General features: G+C 38.1%; 2 protein-coding genes across 3 annotated transcripts in view; one reads left to right on the forward strand and one right to left on the reverse strand.

Annotated features, from left to right (window-relative positions):
• The window catches only part of LOC142348061 (uncharacterized), a 69827-nt gene extending 59201 nt beyond the window's left edge, over positions 1–10626 (forward strand). Inside the window, exons 5-7 of the mRNA XM_075399228.1 lie at positions 1103–1346; positions 5658–5775; positions 10380–10626. Of these exons, the coding sequence (XP_075255343.1) occupies positions 1103–1346; positions 5658–5775; positions 10380–10626 (609 nt within the window). The remainder of the gene's footprint in view (positions 1–1102; positions 1347–5657; positions 5776–10379) is intronic.
• Positions 1–23166, reverse strand: part of LOC142348656 (large ribosomal subunit protein mL54-like) — a 285508-nt gene that overhangs the window by 223018 nt on the left and 39324 nt on the right. The window lies entirely within an intron of this gene.

The raw sequence follows: 23166 nt of genomic DNA on the forward strand, positions 1-23166 counted from the left end.
TCGGTCATAATAAAAATCGTTGTCTAACCAGAGTAGACATTTGTTCCTTCGTCAGTACAAAGGACAAATTCAATTTGTTGTTCCTCACGAAATTCAAAGTCCAGGCTCAATTTGTTAACAATCGAAGAAAAAACTAAAAATGATTTTCTGTAAAACAAAATATTGCCATAATTTTTTGCGAACAAATAATTCAGCATTTTTTTGAAATTCATATAATTTTTTTAAAAGATAAGCGAGAAAATCAGCTTTGACGGCGAAGAATTTGGAAATTTTAGCTTGCAATACGCTATATGCTTACAATTCGAACACTGGTTCTCATTGTTTTGAAGATCTCAAGAAACGTTTTCTTCCAGGAACCTGCCTCCTTATTTTTGTTAAACCTTTCAGTTGTTGGCTTGTTTTTTTAGTTTGCTTTCCCAGGTGGAGATTCTGTTAAAGCCATAATTTATGTTTGTTTTATTTTCTTTTTTTATCAGTATCTTGACAAGTTGTATCCAAGAAATTTAGCGTATATGTGTAAATCATTAGTGTATAAGATCATAGTAAGCTCATGAAACAGGTTATTGGTCTGCGAAAACGTTCACAATATTTTTCGATTTTATATACCTTTGAAAGGTTAACTCAAAGCGTGAATCATTCAAACATTTTTTAAGACGACGATACGAACTGAAATCTGATTACAGTTCACATGTTTATCCCTGAATAAAAAAAATCAGGATCTCCAGAGAAAGTTGATTTTAAAGGTAGGATATTGTCAGTGTGTTTGGTTTTCAAATGTAGGAAACCCAGGTTGAGGTGCCAGACGAAAACCGGTATGTCCAGACCGTCACACACGGAACGTGTCTATGTCCAGACCGTCCAAGACGGAAAGATCGGATGTCCAGGTTTTCGTGCGCTCACCAGACTTTTGTGCGTTCCTCGATGCTTGCAGACTATGTAATGTTGAACGCACGATGCCACCTTCGTGCGTTTATCTCTGGTCTGGGCATAATTGACTCCGTCTGGATCCTCAGCCTGGGAATCGTCTGTCGAGAGTTGATCGTTCTTCACGCAACGAGAGTTGATTAATGGTTAATATAAACGTTAAATTTGATGATTGCAGGTACAATATAATCCAGAGATATGCGCCAACATCATAAACATGATTGGCTTTGGACAGGGACACTTACGAATCAGAGGTCACTTTGACAAAAACGCAGACTTCATTTTAGCGCAGGATCTTCTCGATGGTCACGTGACCACAATTTCATTTCACGCAATTGAGAGAGTGCTGAATTTTGATTGGTTTAAAATAAATGTCATTTGCAGAGAGCAGCATTGGATTTGTGCTCATTTTGGTCCAAATAGTACAGAAATTGAACATTGATAAACATAAAGCTAACTTTAAAATCATTTAACTGCAATTTTTGGATGTTTTCAAAAACTTTTCACATCATGCATTATGACAGAAGCTGAATTGTGACAAACTATGTCTAGTTTATTACGCTTTTATATTTGTAATTATTAATTTAGTTTTTCACCAAAAGCATTCTTTTTGCAAATATTTAGGGGAAAATGAGTTGTAATTTTGGAACACAGTTGACGAAGATGTTGATAGAAATTTATGATTATTATACAGACCGCCTGATAGACGTTAAAAGATTTAAAGGCGTAACAACGTTTAGCATAGAACAGATTTGAAATCAAAATATTGCTTTTTTGATGTTTTTTGGTTGTATGTATATTTCGGTACTATAGTGTAGGTTTATTTGCTCACAGCTGTTTTTATCGTTCAGCTTATCGCGTTTTAGAACTGCAGATTCTTCATTGCAGTAAAATTGTTCTCATTCTCAGAAACCAAAGTACGTGAACACAAAATATAAAACACGAAACATTCAAATTTTGTCAGAAAAATATCATTCATTTTATCATTCAGCGGACAGACTAATATTAATAAAAGCAACTTTTCATTAATCTTGCAAAATTACCGTTTTCTTGCAAGATATCTATAATTAGCTAGCATGTTTCGATATCTGACAGGAGACGAGTCCGTTATAATGTTGAAAAAATATCGCAATTTGAGATTGTAATTTACTGAGAACTTAAATAACCTTTTTGAATCAGCATTTGATAGCATAGAAGTTGAGTGACGTTTTGTGAAAAGATCTGAACTGCTATTTGTTGATCTTAAGGCAGTGTTTTCAATAAATTTGATCATTTGTTGTGATCAAACGTAAATTCGAAAGCTAAACCTACTTTCACCTTTAAGATAAACAAATTGTTTGCAATAACAGATCAAAATGACCTACAAGAATCACGTGCTTGTCTTGTTTATTTTCCGTGGTAAGTTGAATATTTCTTCTAATGTTCATAGGATATTTTTTATGAAGTGTTTCTTGTCCAGTGGATGATTAAGTTTTTTCACGCATAATTTGACTTTTTACGCGTTTTTATAGTAGTATCTACTAACTGCTATGTCCAGTCCTGCCTTTTATCAAACCTTTTATTAAGCTGCACGAGCCACCATCATCAAAAACTGGCATTAGGGATTTCATGCACGCTTTTGAAAAATCTATATGAGGGACAAAAAAATTTTTTGTTCCACTTTTAGTGAAGAAGTTATTTACAATTACTCAATAAAGATATCGTAATATTTCATTTGTATAATCATCTTCTAATATGACCGTTTTGCAAGATAAAGATAATCAGCCGAAAAGTTTCAAGATCTGAAAAGATAGCAGTCCATTTTAGCTGGAATGTTAAAACGCAATTTACTGCCTCAAAACTCAGTTATTTTTTTGAAATTTCAAGTCATTGGAAAAACATAAATGGATAAAATTTCATTTAAAAATTAAAAAAATTAGAGTATATTGGTGCATTCTTTTTCAATTTGAAAACGTTGGGCATTCGTGTACTGTATCATTTGTGTTATTTGTGTTTTATTATTCATATTTATCTGTCTTTATTAGTTATTGTCCGAAAAAGGTGAAAAAATTAGAAACTTTTTTCTGGTCGCTGAAGAATTAAAACGGTGACTACTTTGACCCTCAATTAAAATTTCGCGTGATGTCAATTTTCATTCATTTTTGATATTTGATATAAAGTCACGCGAAGTATATCTAAGTTGCACAACTCATATTGCAAAATTTAGAAAACTTCTCTTTTCGTTCCCTTACTTTTTTTACAAAAGTAATTTCATTTCTAAACTAGTCCGAAATAAATAAAGAGACTTTCTTCAAGGAAAAGGGATTTCATTTATTCACATTGTGTAAAAACAAATTTTGAATACCAGTAGCATCAGACAAATTTCATACAATGGTTATCTTTGGGCTATTGGGATGCTAACTTTACGCTTAGGAAATTTTGAACTGCGATACATAAAGGTCTATCTTTTTTTTTCAATTTAATTATTTCCTTCATATACTTAATTATGCTGCAAAAATGTGAACTTTAAAAAACTGTACAAAAATTGAAAAAATTAATTAATTTGATTTATTTTCTTTTTCTTTGATTTTGCGTGATACAAGAGATAAACGGTTAAAATTAATGTTCCGTTTTTTTCAATTTTTCAATTTCTCATATTTTAACGATCATATCCCCACCTATATGAAAATTTTTGCAAAGATTAATGAAAAAGGTGCAAAGATGCATTAAGAATTGTAAACTGGCGCAGCGTTTAAGTGGGTAAACTAGCAAACGTGACCTATTAAAGACAAATTAATTTTCTCTTGAATTAAATTTTTTAATTTAAATTAATGAAATTCAAAATGCAGGTAAGGTAAGAGTTCAAGAGTTTTTTATTATCTTCATTTTCTTCTTTAATATAGGACTATTTTTGTTCAACAATTTTTTAGAAAAATGGGGATTAAAAGAAGACAGAAAATTTTGTTGTTAGTTCATTGTTATTCGAACTCATTGTTGAAACTCGAATTCATTGTTATTTTAGGGTAACTAAAAGAAGAAACAAAAGGTCTTATCAAATTGCCTGAAATTGATTTTCTAATCCATCAGAAATCAGGGAGCAGTACAAACAACATCATATTTTATAATTTTGTGGATGGTTGTTTGTCAAAATCTATTTGAAAACATATAAACAATTTGTTGTGAACACAAATAATCTGCGTTCCACGGTTGTCTATTAACAACCTTTTCTCAATGATGATTAAATATATGCAAACTTAAATCGATAAAAAAAGTTTCTGAAACAGAAGAAGAACTTCTTACGACTTAATAAAATCTCGCAGTGCATTTAATGGGTTTAACTTATCTTAAATTTTAATCCAAAGGCTCAGCTTTTTATTTTCCTTTAAGCGAATAATTTATTGTTGATGAGAATAACGTAAGTTTTCTTTTACATGTTTTTTGTGTCTCGATGCTCGTTTCTCGCCACTCTTTTTGTAAAAAAATGGTGCAAAATGGTGCAAAATTGTTTAGAATTTTTAAAACGCTCACGAACAAATTTCAGAATATTAAATGCCTGCAATTCCAGAAGTTAAAATTCTAGATTTTCCTAGCTAACTTCCATAAATTTTCAGAACGCTCACACTTGCAAGTTGCGCGTTTTAATAAAAGTTACATGGCTCTGCAGACGTCGCTTCGAAATTCTGGTTTCACTTCTCAAACCGCTAAGCAGCTTTCAATGAACGCCAGTAGTTTGCAGTGACTTCAAGTAGAGTCACGTATTCTACAATTAATCATCTCTAATCCTCGCGACACCAGCTGCATAACTAGGTGGTTACATATTTTGGTGGCCTCTAGTTAAAACCTCCAAAATCTAAAGCGGTGGTGAAACTATGCCTTGCGATTAAACTACGTTTTTTTTGTCTTTTTTCTCGCCTTTTTTGCTTTATAATGAGTGACAAAAAAGAAAAGAGTGACCAAAAAATTATTTAACTGTTGTGATCGCAACGGAGTTAATTAAAACATTACCAGTTTGTTATCGCCCTCTCGAAGTTTTTCAAAAACTCAGCTACGTCTCCAACTTTTGTTACTTTTTGATGGCAATAACAAACCCGTGCTACTATTGTTGAGAAGACAATAAAAACCATTTTGTAGTATTTTTTATCAACTTTGTGCACTTATCAACCATTTTGTAGTATTTTTCATCAACTTTGTGTCAATTAAATTAACCCTATGTGCATCTTGCACAATTAAGTTCCGCTACTCTTTTCTCGCAACTATTCGTGTGGTAAAAACGTTGAGAAAGGCTGATGGATCTTTGAAATCTATTTGCCAGCACAATAGCGTAACCGCAAAGTTGTCGTTCGACGCTGGTTGATAATTTTGTTGTATTCATTGGGCGCTTACTAATTTTTTCGATAATTTATTCAACTGTTTTATCGCCTAGATTCCAACAAAAAAATGTTGAATATAACTTCTACCCAAAAATAATTTTAAATAGCCCGTACTTAACTCAGAGGAAATTTAAGTACTAAGTCAGAGTCTAACTTAGGTCAAATTATGTCCTGAGTTTCTAAATTATCTTCTGATTCAGAAAAATAGTAAGGATTTTCTCTGAATTTTGTTCTGATTGAGAGAAATTCGGAAATCAATCACAGTTTGTTCTAAAATCATTCTGAATGAGTACTAAAGTCGGAAATTTCTCTGAAATTGTTCTGAATCAGTACTAGTCGTCACCGAGCCTTAGGTACGGAGGGTTAACAGAAATTTTGTTTCAGTGTGCGATGTTACTTCAATCGGAGGGTCGTCTCCCAATGGGAGCTGGTTCTCAATGGTGTTTGTTTTACCTCAGACAAAGTCATTCAGCCATTGGTCACAAAACTGTGCTTTTTTCAGGTTAGTTTAGATTCATAATGATTCATAATGATTTGTTTGATTTGAAAAAACACCTCATAAATTATACTTATTGAACATTTGAAAACCAAAAACTTATTTCGGGTTTACAAACTTTAGGCTTCCGGGCAAGATTAAAAACTTTAAATAATTGAATAGACTGTTGAAGACAAATTTTTAAAAATTCATTTCTAATTTCTAATTACATTGACCTTTCACTCCAGATCACTTAAGTTTCACAATAATTTTGGCTGGCACCATTTTTTGTTTAACTAGAAGAGTGTATTTGGATTCCGGATAATTAAACTTGTTACAAGCATACGAAAATTTCAACACAAACCAAAAAATTGAACCGTACACAAATGTCCATATTGAAGTCGTCATGTCCATGGAAACTCGTATTTGTGTAACATGATTTGAGTGGTTCGCCTCTCGACGGGGTATGTCTGCTTTGATATGTCTGCTCTCGCCAGTACGAACTTTATTGGAGCGGAGAAAGAATTTTGTGGAAGTATTGAAAAATGGAACACGCTCAACGTCGCCGCATAACTTGCGCATAAGTGCATAAAGCGCAGCTACAACCCACGCGTCAGAAAGAGTGGCATCTGAAAGAGTTTGGTCCGTAGTTTAAGGAGAGCGCTGTATACCGTCCTCGGTACACGTCACCTCACAAATGAGGTTCTGAACACCATTATTTGTCTAGTTGAATACCCGCTGAACGAACATTCCTTAACGCTTCTAACCGCTGGCCAGTCCAACCTAGCCACAATATTACCCAATCTCTTTCTACTTGGCAATCAAACAACTTGAATTCGAGCAATCTTTGAAGATGACGCGTTTGATCATCGTAAGAAGTAAGCTCGCAAGTCCTATACAAGTACACATTAGACACGTTGGTTCAAAGAGTACTTAATTTTTTTGGACCGTACATCTAAGTGGCAAACGCCTGTCAGGGCTCAGCTCAAAAAGATTGTTACCAAAAAAAAACAAATGTAGAAACTAAAAGAAAAACAAAAGTTCTGATGTCAGAAGAAGGAATCAAATATTTTGATCATATCTCGAACAAAACGATCAAATGCGTTCTATTTCACGTAGAAAGCTCGGAAAAAATGCAAATAGTACTCCTGCAGCTAATGTACTTTATCGATTGCGCTCGTGTTAGGGTTTTAAGGCATTGTTTTAAAGTTTCATAAACAAACCGAAGTTGGCTCTTATACCAAGACATGTCAAAAAAATTTTGCTAGGTTTGCTGTTCGGCTGCAGTTTGCTTTTGCGTTGACGATGTGAGGGCTATTTGCTATACTAGAGTTGAAGAGCAGTTACTTTGCGCCCTTTTTGCTTTTAAAGCAAAGTTAGTTATCGAAAAAGTGTTTTCGTCACCTTTACACAAATCATCATTAATTTTGATCTTTTGAAAAAAAAAGACAAAATTTTTCTTTAGAATAATAGGTTTTGTATTTAACTACTATTTGTTTCAATTGCATGAAATATCAGTAATTTACCATTGCTTTCAGTTGATTCTAATCCATTCAAAACACAATAGAAAGCTTCAATTACAGGACACAGCATAATTTTAAGAAAAAACGTCAAATTTCTCAACAAGTCCTGTAAAATTTGGTATGATATTTACTAGTTTTTTAAAATATGTTTTCGTATGATAACAAATGATTAAACATTTGTCTTTGGAGTAAATAAAATAAATCTTGTTAGAGGTTTTTTTGCTTTCCTGCACTTTAATGCATATCTGATTGGTTCAATGGCAGATTAACTGTCCTAAAAATGCATTAACAAAACTTCAAGTTTCCAGTTATACGTAGTAGTAAAGTTATAAGAAGGGATAGAGTTTTGACAGATTGACACAAAATTGTCGCAAATAAACAATATGTACTTTAGATGATTTTTAAGAACTCTTTGAGAAACTTTTTTATTCGACAACAGACTGTTTTTTTTTAGCTAGACAGAGAAATGAGAAGAGAAGAAAGTCAGATCGTTGGGTGCATCTAGAATTTATAATTTTATTGAATTTTTTGTCACTTTGTTAATCAATAAATATGGGGAAACTGATTCATCAAAAGCTGATCGGGCTGTTTTGTAGCTGTAACGATATTACATGAAACCAAAAATTGAAGTCTGCAGCTGATGGCAAGTTTTGTTTGGTTTTGAAAAATGGATATTCGATGAGCGAACAAATGGTACGCTAAGTCATTATAAAAAACAAAAAACAGTAGCGCGTTAAAAATAGTAGGCTCCACGATCCTTTGAAAAGTACTAAATATCATGTGTAAAAAGTCTAGGTATCCAACTATTAAGAAAACGAATTGTTTGATTGAGTTTCTGTTTCAAAACAGACGGCGTTGAATTGGAATGTTCTTTTTATCTACCTTTTTTGCTGAAAATTGGTTGCATTCGTATGCAAAAGTTTTATCAACGAGTCATGTTGTTGACTGAATGGAATCTTGTTTCTGTAAATAGTAAACTGTAGAAACCTGTAAAACTAGTAAAAAAGTAGAATTTTAAAAGAAATTAGAATTTTTCGGGAAAATGGATGCACGTTTTTGTTCGGAAAACACAACTATCATCGAGAATTTATAATTGTTAATGAGAATTAAGTTTTTTATTCAGACAGAATTTGATTGCTTGTTTGAGTAAAATTAAGGAATCCCAGATGAGGTCCCAGACTGAAGCAAGTATGTCCAGACCGAAGATGAACGTACGAGGGGGCGTCGTGCGTTCAAAATTACATAGTCTGGAAACATCAAAAAACGCACGAAAGTCTGAACATGAACAGACGAAAGTCTGATGAACGCATGAAAGTCTGGACATGAACGCACGAAAGTCTGGTGAACGCACGAAAGTCTGGTGAACGCACGAAAGTCTGGTGAAGGCACGAATGTCTGGTGAACGCACGAAAATCTGGTGAACGCACGAAAGTCTGGTGAACGCACGAAAGTCTGGACATGAACGCACGAAAGTCTGATGAACGCACGAAAGTCTGGACATGAACGCACGAAAGTCTGTCGAACCCAAAAAAAGTCTGGACATGAACGCAAAAAAGTCTGAAAATGAACGCACGAAATTCTGGACATGAACGCACGAAAGTCTGAACATGAACGCACGAAAGTCGAGTGAATGCACGAAAATCTGGACATGAAAGCACGAAAACCCGGTAAACGAAACTAAATCTAGTGAACGCACAAGAGTATGAACATGAACGCATAAAAGTCTGTCCAACGCTCAGAAGTCTGGACATGAACGCACTAAAACCTGGTAAAAGCAATTAAATCTGGTGAAGGCACGAAAGTCTGGACATGAACGCACGAAATTTGGTTGAACGCACAAAAGTCGGGGGAACGCACGAAAGTCTGGACATGAACGCACGAAAGTCTGGTAAACGCACGAAAGTCTGGACATGAACGCACAAAAATCGGTTGAACGCACGAAAGTCTTTTGAACGCGCGAATGTCTGTACATGGACCCACGAAAGTCTGGTAAACGCACGAAAGTCTGGACATAAACGCGCGAAAGTCTGGTGAACGCACGAAAGTCTGGACATAGGCAACTTCCGTCTGGGACGGTCTGGACATAGGCATTTTCCGTCTGGGACAGACATACTTGCTTCGTCTGGCACCTCAACCTGGGATTCTTTTGATCAATAAAATATTTCAAAATTCTATCAAATTGTAATAACATTTGGTTCCTATAAACTCGAACCTTCTTTTTGCTAATTCAGTTTTTATTGATTTTGATGCAGCTTTTACAACACCTTTTGCAACTCTCATAGTCAACTTGACGTAAACTTGTGTTAGTTAATTGCTTAACTTGCTGTTAGTAACTAAATAGATTTAAAGCGTGTAATATATATCAAAATGCGTCATTTTATTAGCCAATCAGAATCGAGTATTTAAATACGCGTAGAAATCGTTCCAATTTACGTACAAAGCTCGGAAAAAGTGCAAATAACATAATTTCGTTAAACCTAATAATTAAACCTATCAAGTAAGAATCGTTTGAACTTAATAATTTTCGGTTTTTTTGCACGGTTTCGAATAGAATGGTGACCAGCGTTGATCACAATTATCAAAAACAGACTGATACCAGTTAAATGAGCAAAAGGACTTTGCCGTCTAAACTCTCACTTGTTGCTATTATCGTACCAATGTTATTACGTTGCTATGTACGTACGATACTTATACGTGGCTGTGTTCGCCAAAACTTAAACGTTGCTTCATGATGATTTGTAGTCGATTTTGATCGTTTGCTACATAATACGAAAAGATTGAAATGAAACTCCAAAACGGTAGACTGTTTTACTTCTCAGCTACATTTTGGTGCCGCTCCCGATTTACGAACACTTTCTAAACATTTGTGCAAAGATTTCCGTTCAATTTGTAAACCGTAGCAAAGTTTGTGTGTGTTAATCATCCTACACAGAGATACTACATCGAACTGCGGCTACACCGGCTAATCTCCTTACTGTCTATAGAGCGAAAGCGAATTGCTAGTCAAAGTTATCGACACGATGTCGAGATTTATTGTTGAAAAGTGAGTGCAAGACAATGACGTTGTGGTCTCGTATCCCATTTGAAACAAGCGCACTTTCATCCCAGCAGTTCTGAAGCGAGCGAAGTTGTCCCTCATTATTTTATCTTTCCTCATTTCCACCGATTGAGCGCCGCCAACACAACGAGAGAGACAGTGGCAGAACTGACTCCTCAGGGGCGCAGTGGGGGAGTGTTGCCTGCATCAGGAGAGGAACAACAGAAGCTGGCATTTGGAGATTGGGTGCTGATATCGAGCAACGAGGATAGAGCGAAATCGCCCAAAGAGAACACGGAGAATGAGCAGAGGCCATGATACCTACATTGGACCAGAGAGCTAGGTCAAGTACAGCAGAGTTCGATGAACAAAAATGAAACGTTTGTTAGTTTCAATTCTGCAGTAAATTAAAGTGAATTCAGACGGCAAAAAAGAAAGCCAACCCCTAACGGTAAATCTGATAAATATTTAGAGATATAGTGCGTTAACAAGATCTCTAGCGGTATTGGCTTAATTTATGGATAATCGGTCACCAATAACCCTCACAGTTGAGTTTAAAAACCCTGAGGCTCAGAGTTAGAGCAAAGCCTCTGAAAAATCACATATCTTTTTCCGCCAGATTGTAAAGAAAAGCAAGTAGTACTATCTTGACAAGTCTCAGCGAAATAGAATATTTTTTAGGAAAGGGAGCTGAGAAACCTTTATATATACTTAGACTTAAAATACTACAAATCTTTTTCCGCCAGATTGTAAAGAAAAGCAAGTAGTATTATCTTGACAAGTCTCAGCGAAATACAATCCTTTTCGGAGAAGGGAGCTGAGAAACTTTTTTAAGAGAAAAAAAACATCGATTTTGAAAATTTTTGGCTGAAAGTTGGGAAATTCAGACAAAATGGTCCTTTATGGGTACATAGCAAAAAATAACCTCAAATATGAGAAAAAAAAACGTGAGCACATAATGCTAAATTGTTCAATTTTGAAAATCTTTGGTCAATTTTGAGGCAAATCAAAAAATTTAGAAAATCAATACCGAATATTGATAAATCGTACTTTCGAGCTTAAAACCGTCCAGTTTACTGGATTACCGTTCCATAAACAAGAATTTGCATAAAATTGACCAAAATTTGAGAAAAATTGGACAAATGCATAAAGTTTTGACAAATTTGTCAAAAAATCATTTTCTCAACAAGAAGGTTCGTTAATTGAGTGAAACTCATTAAACAGAAAAAGTTGTGAAAATTTTCCTTTTTCACAACCCCCGGCCTACAAAAAATTATCAAATTCCTATAATTTTTTTTGTCGCTCGTTTATGTACCGTTTTTTGTCCGCGTTCTTTTCGTCCTTTAACTTTAAAATTCTCCGTTTTCCGCTTTTTTTTTCAATAACGTCGCTCTCCCAAAACTCGGCTTTTCGTTTTCTTCGCTACTTTTCCCATTTTCGATGTAGTATGTTATATGTGATGAAATATGTTGTTGTTTTTGTTGCAGTATGTTGATTAAGCTAGTATGCTGGTTAGTTGCTTTGGTCTTGTTGCTTTCTAGGGTGTGACTTAAGTTTGTTCTAGAGTTACGGCTAGTTGGTTTCTGGACCTCTCCAATTTACTGATTTACTAGCACCCCTGTTGTATTGTATTGATTTTTGCTGCTGTATGTTTGCGTGTAACTGTATGATTGCTACGTGGTTTAGGTTTTTGCCTTCTAGGGTGTGACTTAAGTTTATTCTGGAGTTACGGCTAGATTGTTTCTTAACTTTTCCAGCTTTCGTTGACTACAAAAACACTGCATATTACTTAACATTTGCTGTACTTTGTTTAATATTGTTGGTATGCTGATCGGTTGTTTAGGTTTGATTATTGCTAGGGTGTGACTTAAGTTTGTTCTGGAGTTACGGCTAGTAATTTTCTTGCTCTTTTCATCCTTTTAGTATACTGACATTTGCCGTAATTTAATTTGTTATTTTCATATGTTAAGCCTCATATTGACTTGTGCTAGTTTGTCTCTTGCAGTAGCATCTCTCCTTCTCCCTAGGGTGTGACTTAAGTTTGTTCTGGAGTTACGGCTAGTTTGTTTGGTTGAGTTTGTTGCTGTGGTCTGCTAGCATAGTGGTTCTCGACCTCACCACTCGCTGCGTAATCGTCTCCTGCCCGTTCCGACCCGCCTTTCCGTTTCGTTGCGCGCTACTCGCTCAACGCCTCCGTTCTGCCCGTCTCGTTTCTTCGTGCGTCGCTCGTTTAGCGTTTCCGTCCCGTCCGTTGCGTCGCCCGTTTACTACCTGCGTTTTCGCCAGTTCCGTTCCGTTCTCTGTTGCGTTGCGCGCCGTTCGCCCGTCCTTCCCGCCCCGTCCGCTTCGTTTCCCGTTTCGTCGTGCTTCGTCCACCCAGTCCTTTTCCCCCGGTTGCCTGTGTTCCTGTTTAGTCTCACGTTGCTTTCAAGCACATTAGACGCAATCTATAATTTCTTACTCACTTTCCCCGAGTAATTCATTACTCGGTAACTTCTTTTCTGCTCTTCGACGTCTTGATTATCAAGTCGTCGTCATTTGGGTTCGGTATAACCCTCATTCAACGTGTTTGGTTGAAAGTTACTCTACATTGATAAATTAGCCATTTCAAAATCATGGCCGAACATCAAGAAAAATTGAAAAAGCTCTTTAATGCAAGATCTAATCTAGAATCTGACTTATGTAACATCCATAAGGACATCACAGATGCCATAAATCGTCAAGACAGGAAGGTTAAAGTTGAACGCTTGGTTTCTAAGTTGAAGGATGTTTTCAGTAAACTAGTGCAGAAGAATGAAGAACTATTTGACTTAGCCAGTAAAGCGGAGAACCCAGATTCAATTTACCCTGTCCTTGAGCAATGGTTGGATGATAAAACCAAGAACAATGATAAGTTCTTGCTTGCGGCTAGAAGCTATATTGACTCAGTTGCTGACCGAGACACCGTATGTGAAGGCGTTAATCGTCAAGGCCAACCTAAGAGAAGTTCACGCCGAACAACATCATCAATGTCTAGCCAGCGTAAACATAAATTTCTCATGGCAAAACTAAAACGCGAAGAGGCCGAGAAACAAGAACAAGCTGCCATGCGCCTCGCTAAACAAAAACACGAAATTGCCATGAGAAAAAAGGAGCTTGAAATACAAATGGAAAAGATGGCACTTCAAGAATTGGAGGAAGACCACCGCCAGCGTGTTGCAGCAGCTAAATTGGATGAGGCTGATTTAATGGATAATCATTCATTGTTTAGTCAACACTCAAGTGAAGTGAATTTGTTTAAAGATAGGGGATCAGATAGAAGTCAGGGACTTGTTCAGGATTGGGTAAATTCGTTTCCAGCAGGTAATTCAAGTGAGTTAAACTTTTCTCGTCCTGGTTCAGCAACCGCCGACCCTCCTGTTAAAGATACTTCCCCTAGTAATCCTCCAGAAAACCCAAGTAATGTTGCCGATAACTTACATCATCTTGAAATGCTTTCTCAGTACACACGGCCAGGAGTTGCAATTTTTGTTGCCCAGCAGGAAGCTTTGTATCGGGAATATCTCCAGGCTCAACTGCAGCAATCACTCATTGATCAAAGGGCACATAGTCCCTCAGGCAGTGGTGAAGTGAACCAAGTACCAGTCGACGTACAAAATGTCGCACTCCCACCACCTCAACCACCTATGCAACCTCCCCGGCCACCGACACCCGTTATGGCACCAACTAATTCCATTTTTGTACCTAATGTTTCAACAAACCCACAAGTAAATCAGTTCTTGGGTCCGAAAAGCTCCAGTGTGCCTGGTCAATTACACATGTCGATGCCTCATGTTCCACAACTACTGAATCCATCTCAAAGTAACATTCCAAACCAAACACAAGTCCCTATTGCCCATTCCCCGCATAATATCCCTCCACCTCTAAACTCACTCGTGAACCCACCTCCCGTGTTCCCATCTCAACATCTATTTATTCCTCAGCCTCCCGTGATTCCGTCGCCCCCTCCAGCGAGCACAGCAACATACTTACCCGTCCCCAACATTCCACAACAAAACATTGTCCATTCACCTCAAGCCCGCCTGTTACCATGCCCTACCGCACCCAAACTTCCCCTTAACCGTAACCCCGATTATAATTTGTGGCGTTTTCCTCAAAATATTCTCCCAAACGTAAACCAGGCGAAAAATAAGGCAACCGTCTATAACAACGCTCAATCTAACCTACCCCCAAGCACAGCTAACCCCACCATCAGCCATCCCATCTTGCAAATGAGTGCACAACATAATCCAAATAGCAACTACGCAGCTAACTGTAGCATCCCTGTTAACCCCTTTAGTACAACTACTAACATCGCGCCACCTTTCGCCACGCCGGTTATACATCCAACATACGGACATACTGCTCCGATACAATTGTGTTGGGGTGGCCCACCGTATCCCACACCTCCAGCGCCAGTATCTGAAAATGCAAGTTTGATTAAGGCATTCACTGACGCCTTATCTACCAAGAGAAATGACCCACTACCCGAATGGAAGTTGTCCCAATACAATGGGGATCCTCTACAGTGGCACGAATGGTATGGTCAGTTTAAAAGCGCAATTGACTCTCAGTCCTTAACTGATGATGTAAAATTGACATACCTTAAGACCCTCGTAACAGGTAAAGCTAAAACAGCTATAGCTGAGTTCGCCTACTGCGGCGCAATGTACAAAGACGCACTGAGGACCTTAGAACGTAAATTTGGCCAACCACAGGTGGTCGTAAGTGCACATTTGGACAAACTCAACAGCTTTCCACCATTGAAGATGCACAATAGCGATAACATCATTAACTACTCGGGGTGCATTTCAAGTCTTGTCGGGGTATTTAAATCGCTGTCATACGATTCGGATTTAAAGAGTGCTGCGCTTCTCAACACCGCCGTACAGAAGCTACCACCCAATATGAAGGAGTCATGGTCACTCTTCACGGTCAAAATGCATTGGGTGAAACCTACTCTTCTTGATTTCAACGATTGTTGGAAAGAAAAAGCCGAAGCGCACGATTTAATGAAGAATACCGCACTTAAAGCAAGGACTGAGGATACCAACAACTCAGTAACTAGATCAAAAGTTGCTTCAAAGGCATTTGCTGCAAATACGCAACAGAAGAGTAACTTAAAGCCGCAACAGAGATCTCCGTCAACATCAATCTCTAGTTGCAAAGAAGTATTCTCTAGTTGCATTGTCTGCAATCTCTAGTTGCAATGTATGCAAAGGCAGCCACCGGTTGTGGGAATGCCGTGTCTTTAAGTAAAAGACCCCCACACAGAGAGCCAAGGTTGTGGCTGAGGCAAAGCTCTGTTTCTCTTGTTTGCGTTATAAACACATGTTTAGGCAATGCCCAAGTCCCCGTAAGTGTAGGAAAGATGGTTGCAACAGCTCCCATAACACCTTACTTCATGGAGCTGAAAGGGTTTTTCCAGCTAAACCCTCAACAAACAACAACATCGATACTTCGAAGTCGAACGAAGGTACTAGTAGGCCTTCTACTGGTCAACAGCAACCAAGCAAAACAACCACTTTGTCTTCCGTGACGGATGTCAAAGGCCTCCTTCAGGTCACGAAACTGAAACTTACTAATTCTTCTGGTACCAATACTACGGCGCTGGTTTTATGCGATACCGCTTGCAGTAACTCTTGGGTGTCCGATAGTCTCGCAGCTAGACTAGGTTTGCAGGGTACCGCATTAAAGCTTACCGTCAAGGGTATAAACACGGAAGAACTCATAGACACAAAGGTGGTTCAATTGACTGTGACACCTCATAAAGACCAAGACTTCGAAGCATTCACTGTGCGTCCCTACGTGAGGGAAACATTAAACGTAGGTTCCGACATCATTGACGTCAAGTCCATGCAAGAAACTTACCCACATTTGGCAGTTCTAGATCCAGTAAGATATAGCTATGGAGAAATTGAGATGATACTTGGACAGGATGTCTACCATGCCATCCGCCCGTTAGAGTATTTTTCAGCCGACGAAAAGTGCTCACCGTTCACCGTCCGCTTACCCATAGGTTGGGTTTTAAGTGGCCCACTCCCGTCAAGTTCAAGTTTAGTCTCGGTGTGTTTCAAAGCCAGTATTGAACAGGATTTTGAATTAGCTTGTCAGGTTAAATCTTGGTATGATTTGGAATCGTACGGCGCGTTCAAGCAAGTTGACCCACGATCCGCAGCGAATGCTCGCGCGCAGGAAATACTTGAAACAACAACCTTCCATAACGGCCAAAGATACGATGTCGGTATGTTATGGGCTGATGACAACATCCAACTCCCGAATAACTACTTTTCATCACTGGTACAACTCAAGTCTCTCGAAAAGCGGCTCTCGAGAGATACATCATTGAAAGAAAATTATGCTAGTACCATCCGTGAAGACTTGGAAAAAGGTTACTTGATTACAGTCCCTGATGCTCACAAGGTTGAGCAGCGGTCGAATAAAGAGTGGTACCTACCGCATCATCCCGTAATCAATCCGAACAAACCGGGGAAAGTGCGTAGGGTATTAAATGGTGCAGCAAAGTTCCACGGTACTTCTTTGAATAAATCTTTGCTCACTGGCCCCGACCTGCTCCAAAACCTAATCCACGCACTACTTAGGTTCCGTCAGCATCAATTCGCCGTGTCCGCAGATATTGAGGGTATGTTCCTCCAAGTGGGTGTCCCTGACTGTGACCAGCCATCAATGCGTTTTTTGTGGCTGGAGGACCCCACAACAAATGTTGTAGTGTATCAATACACGCGCCATATATTCGGGGCTAAAGACTCGCCCACATGCGCTAACTATGCACTGCAACGCACGGCCAGAGACAATGTTATTCAGTACCCGGAAGCAACCAAAGCCGTCCTAGAAAACTTCTACATGGACGATTACTGGGATTCGGTGGAGTCACCTGAGAGGGCTCTCAAAAGATCGAAGGAGTTGGTGCAACTTCTCCATCTAGGTGGGTTCAAGCTTACTAAGTTTGTAAGCAATGTACCAAATCTGGCTGATCGAATTGATGGGTCAACTCAGTCTACCGAACCAAAAGTAATTGCCTCATCTAAGGAGGATTCTTCGCACGTGCTTGGGTTGAAATGGGATCACAACAATGATACTCTAGTTGTGAGTCGGCGTACCTCCAGTACTGTAACTAAGTCTTTAACACAACGCTTGGTATTGAGCCTAGTGTCTAAGTTGTTTGATCCCATCGGCCTATTGGCACCATTTACTGTTGGTGCCCGATTGTTACTAAAGGACATCTGGCGTGTCAGCGGGCAGCACTGGGATGAAAAGTTATCAAAAGACACTGTTGAAAGGTTCCTCGAATGGAGTGTAGAACTACCCAAGCTTGCAGAAATCACTATACCAAGGTGCTACTTTTCGGGAAACATTAAACACCTGGAACTACACATGTTTGGCGATAGTTCCCAAGAGGTCTTCAGCGCTGTTGCATTCCTCCGAGCACTTCTAGTGGGCCAAAAACAGAGCTTGCAATTTTCCTGGGTAAAGCTCGCGTAGCACCTATGAAGGTGATGACAATTCCAAAGCTAGAGCTGCAAGCTGCTTTACTGGCCGCTCGGTTGAAACAAGATATCTGTCGAGCCCTTACTGTGCATGTCAACAAAGTTTACATGTGGACTGACAGCACTACTGTCTTGCAGTGGCTCAACTCCACAAGCAAGCAGCCAATATTTGTTGCAAACCGCGTATGCGAGATTTTAGAACACGCTAGCGTTGACGAATGGAATCACGTTGCCTCAAACGATAATCCAGCAGATGCCGGTACTCGTGGTATGTAAGCTGAGGTTTTGCAATCAAGTAGCTGGGTGAGGGGTCCAGATTTCTTAAGAACCAAGGAATTCCCGTTCGAACCAAGCATCGAAGTAGTTAAAAACATCAAACTTGGTATAGTAACTAAGGAAACTGACGAAACCAATACATCATTGGCCGCATCCGTAACCAAGTCAACTAAGGAACCACCCCCGCATTTAATTCCCTTTGATAAGTACAGTTCTTATCAGAAGTTGCTTCGGATAACAGCATACATACTCCGTCTGTTACCCTCACACGAATGTTACCGTAATGCCGATGGTAGCATCATAGATCCCACTGAGCTTGACGAAGCCGAGCGTCATCTTCAGTATCTCGTTCAAGGAGAATCTTTTACTTCCGAAAGGAAAGATCTCCGGGAAAACAAACACGTTAAACGGAGTAGCCGTATTGCCCCGTTTTCACTCTTCGTCGGACCAAATGGTCTAATTCGTTCGGCTGGCCGCATCAAACGGTTGGTTGAATTGATTTTGATGTAAAACACCCTATCGTTCTCGACGCGCGCCATTTCTTTGTAAAGTTGTTCCTTAGGCACACCCACGTTAAACATCATCATCAAGGTATTGACTACCTGCGGGCTAAAGTACAAGAACGTTATAGGATCCTTAAATTACGTTCCTCACTACGTTCCATTAAATCTAACTGCCTTACGTGCAGAAAATTTCGAGCCGCCACTATCCAAACAATCATGGCTGACCTCCCAGTAGAAAGACTCGCATACCAGTCTCCTCCCTTCACAAACACTGGGGTCGACTACTTCGGCCCGTTTTACGTTACTGTGCGTAGGACAACCGAGAAGAGGTGGGGTTTCCTCTTCACATGCTTAACCACTCGTGCCGTTCATGAAATTGTTCCGTCCATGGACGCCAGTTCGTGTGTAATGGGAGTGGAGCGTTTCGTCTCGCGTCGAGGTACACCGGCCATTATTTGGTCAGACAATGGCACTAACTTTGTTGGCGCGGAAAAAGAACTACGCGAGAACATCGAAAAGTGGAACACCATCAACATCGCTGTAGAACTTGCCCACAAAGGCATCAAGTGGAGGTTCAACCCGCCCAGTGCGCCACTCCAAGGTGGCATCTGGGAGAGGCTAGTACGTAGTTTCAAGCGCGTACTTTACACAATCCTTGGAACACGTCGCCTCACAGTTGAGGTTTTAAGTACCACTTTTTGCCTGGTCGAACATGCACTTAATTCACGCCCGTTAACGCCCGTAAGCGCCGACCCGTCCGACCTAGGCGCATTAACACCTAATCACTTTCTCCTCGGTAACCAAGCACGTAGTCTCCCTTCCAACCTTGGCGTAGACGAGTTTGATCACCGTAAACGTTACGCCCGCGCGCAGTCCTACGCTAACGCTATTTGGTCTCGTTGGATCAAAGAATACGTTCCGGCGCTGAACCGACGTTCCAAGTGGCAGACGCCTGCCGACCATCACCTTAAGACCGGTGATTTGGTTTGGGTAGTTGAAGAAACCAACCCGAGGGGTTACTACCCCACTGCTCGGATCACTGAACTCCGTTACGGTTCCGACAGCGTCGCACGCTCCGCCGTATTGCGCACGTCCTCTGGATCGCTCGTTCGCCCGCTTGTAAAATTAGTACCCATTCTCCCAGCATGTTCTTCTGGGCCGGAGGATGTTAGTAACTAAATAGATTTAAAGCGTGTAATATATATCAAAATGCGTCATTTTATTAGCCAATCAGAATCGAGTATTTAAATACGCATAGAAATCGTTCCAATTTACGTACAAAGCTCGGAAAAAGTGCAAATAACATAATTTCGTTAAACCTAATAATTAAACCTATCAAGTAAGAATCGTTTGAACTTAATAATTTTCGGTTTTTTGCACGGTTTTGAATAGAATGGTGACCAGCGTTGATCACAATTATCAAAAACAGACTGATACCAGTTAAATGAGCAAAAAGACTTTGCCGTCTAAACTCTCACTTGTTGCTATTATCGTACCAATGTTATTACGTTGCTATGTACGTACGATACTTATACGTGGCTGTGTTCGCCAAAACTTAAACGTTGCTTCATGATCATTTATAGTCAATTTTGATCGTTTGTTACATAATACGAAAAGATTGAATTGAAACTCCAAAACGGTAGACTGTTTTACTTCTCAGCTACACTTGCGGTGTTTTTTCATCGAGTTTATGATTAAAATCATTATAATATTAGTTTTCAGCATTTTATGATTGTTTTTGTTAATAATCTGTTTCTGCCCAGCAGGGAATTTGAATTGAGTTAAAGTCTGTTGAAGACTAAGTAAATATAGGGCATGTGTTAAATTTTTAAATTACGGCGTCTTTATTCGGTTTTGAAACATAGTGTAATTTGGACTGGAACTTTATGTGTGCACGCACAATACCGATCCGCCTTGTTTCCACATAAAGGAATTTTCTCAGTTAGACCATTATTTTTAGTATATAGTGTAACTCCTGATTATTGGTTTATTGATGTGTTTGAAGGTGTATGTATTTAATTTAACAATTTTGCTCATTCTTAACATGTTTCATTAAAAAAGGAAAAAGGCTCCTCTCATACTGAAACATCATTGGTGACATTTTCAAACAGCATATATTCTATAATGCGAAGCCCATCAATTAAAAATCATTGAAGTGTAATCAAATAGATGAAAATAGATGTGAAAAATCAGGTTTGTAAATAGGCCTGGGTGTCAAGGTAATATTTGAATTGCCGAGTTTTCGCAATTTTTTAAGTTTGTTAAACCTTTAGTTCCATAAATCAAGGAGGATAAGTAATGAAAATTGACATACGCATGTAAGATATTCACTTTTCAATCGTCAAACAATAGATAATTTAGTAGGAAGAAAAAACGTTCAATAACTATCAATATGTGTTCTCAAGTTAAAACAGCCTCGGCGTTAGCAATTTGAGCCGGTTTCGAAAAAACCCACACGGAAAAAACCAACTGAAATTAGATAGGAAAAAAAACCAACAAAAAACAACGAAAAGAAACCCACCTCGAGGAAAAAGCCCACATATATAAACCCCCACTAGACTGTCAAAAAGATGTAAAATCAACCAAATTAAGTTAAATCAATTAAATTCTAACACAATTACACAGATTAAAAACACAAGACAAACACTTTTTCAAATTGACATGTTTGAAACGATTGCTCGCAATTTTTCTAATGGTGCACAAAGAAATCGTTTCCTTTTCTGAAGTGATTCTCACTTTGAAAACGTTTTATCGCATTGTTGGTTCTCTTTAGGTGCTCATTTGCTTGATGATACACATTCAATCAACATTGTGAGGTGAAAGCGTGGCTGCGGCGGCCCAGATAAACTTCCTCAAAATAATCAACAAAATCATGAGCCTTAAATTCTGGCAGCGATAATTGGAGCAATTTGAACTAAGGTTAAGCATGTTGGGAGGGGGCAAAAATGCAAGTGTTTTAAACATAGAGTTGCTTTAACTGAAAAACGGACTGAAACATATCTCATTGATGACACTGAAATGCATAATTTATAAAGTGAAGGCGTGAATACTTTATGCAGAACGTGAAAATCACCTTAATTTTTTCAGGCTTGCGTGTTTAAATTTTTATTTTGATGAATTTCACTCCAATCTCATTGTCTTTTTTCAATGAAAAAATGATTGTATTTTTTCTTTGGGGTTTATTTTGGTGGTTTTTTCGTGGATTTTTTTGGTGTTAAAAGAGGCGGGTGTTTTCCCATGGGTTTATTTCCTAGAACCATTTAAGATAATTCAAACATTTCATCTGGATGATGTAGAAATAAGTAGACCGTAAATATTCTTTTTATATGGTAAAATTTTACGAACTGTTTGAAACAAAAAACAATTTACTTCTTCAAAACAATTTACTTCTAATCCAGCGGTCTGCTTGTGCAATTTGCAAATTCGAAAAAATTACAACAATCGAAAAAAATCATAAGAGTTGTGAAACTGCTGAAACCTAAAAAACAATTCTTTCTCCAACAGTTCCGCCGGTTTTTGTTTATCAATCGTCAAGTTATCGCAAACACCCTTTCTGGAGATTCGATAAAAAAACACTACAGATTTTTAAAAAAACAGATTTAGTAACTGTGCGTAAAATTGGTGTTGCATTGTAAACACAAAAACAGTTTTAAAAAATGACTTGAAAGAGCCGAGAGCAAATTTGGTGGTTGTGTATTGGTAGTAAAAATCGGAGACACCAAGTAGTACGCTTTCAATTTACTAAAATTTGCCTACTAGTAATAAAACAACCGAGATGTTAGAAAACCAAAAAAGCGCATCTGTTGACAAACTTTTCACTAAATACCCTGGACAGCAGATTTAACAGCAAGCAATTTTATAGGAGTGTGTAGAAGCGGAAAGAAACTTTAAATTATGAACAGACGGAAAAATACAAAAAACTTAATTGTCGGGCCAATTCTGAAGCAAATGAACTTCATCCTTTGCTTTAAAATAACAGAAGGATTAAATCCAATTAAAAAAAGCGATTTGCTTTATTGAAAACCGAGAGTTGATCTAAAAAAAATAACAACACAAAAGATGCGTGTGAACAGATGTTTTAAAGGCATTGATTGGTTGAGAACGCGAGCAATGTAGCGATCTTGACACTTTGAATATAATTTTTCACAAAAACAGAAACTTTTTACGGAAACACAAAAACATTACTTTTTTAAATTACAAACACAAAAGCATTTTTTAAGAGTAGCAAAGATCTTTATAGGAACTGGTTTCTTAAAAAAGAAACAATTGATTTATAAGTTCTATCGTGATAATTCTTTTTCACAAAGGGAAATTAGGAAGTGAAAAATTACCTCTGAAGTGATGCTTCGTAAATATAAAAGTAGTCGCTTATCAGATTACATAAAATTGCGACTTTAGATAAAACATAGCATCTGTTTTGACACAATTAAATTTACCTTGGCAAAAAAGACTTCAAAAATTCATATAATTTATTTGTTATTTCAACAAAATATGAGTTGATTAGCTATGAAAGTTTCGTATGCTGATGCAAAAACTTTTTCAATTTTTGTGAG

This window comes from Convolutriloba macropyga, chromosome 10, assembly GCF_964194025.1.
Source record: "Convolutriloba macropyga chromosome 10, txConMacr16.3, whole genome shotgun sequence".
Classification (NCBI taxonomy): Eukaryota; Metazoa; Xenacoelomorpha; order Acoela; family Convolutidae; genus Convolutriloba; species Convolutriloba macropyga.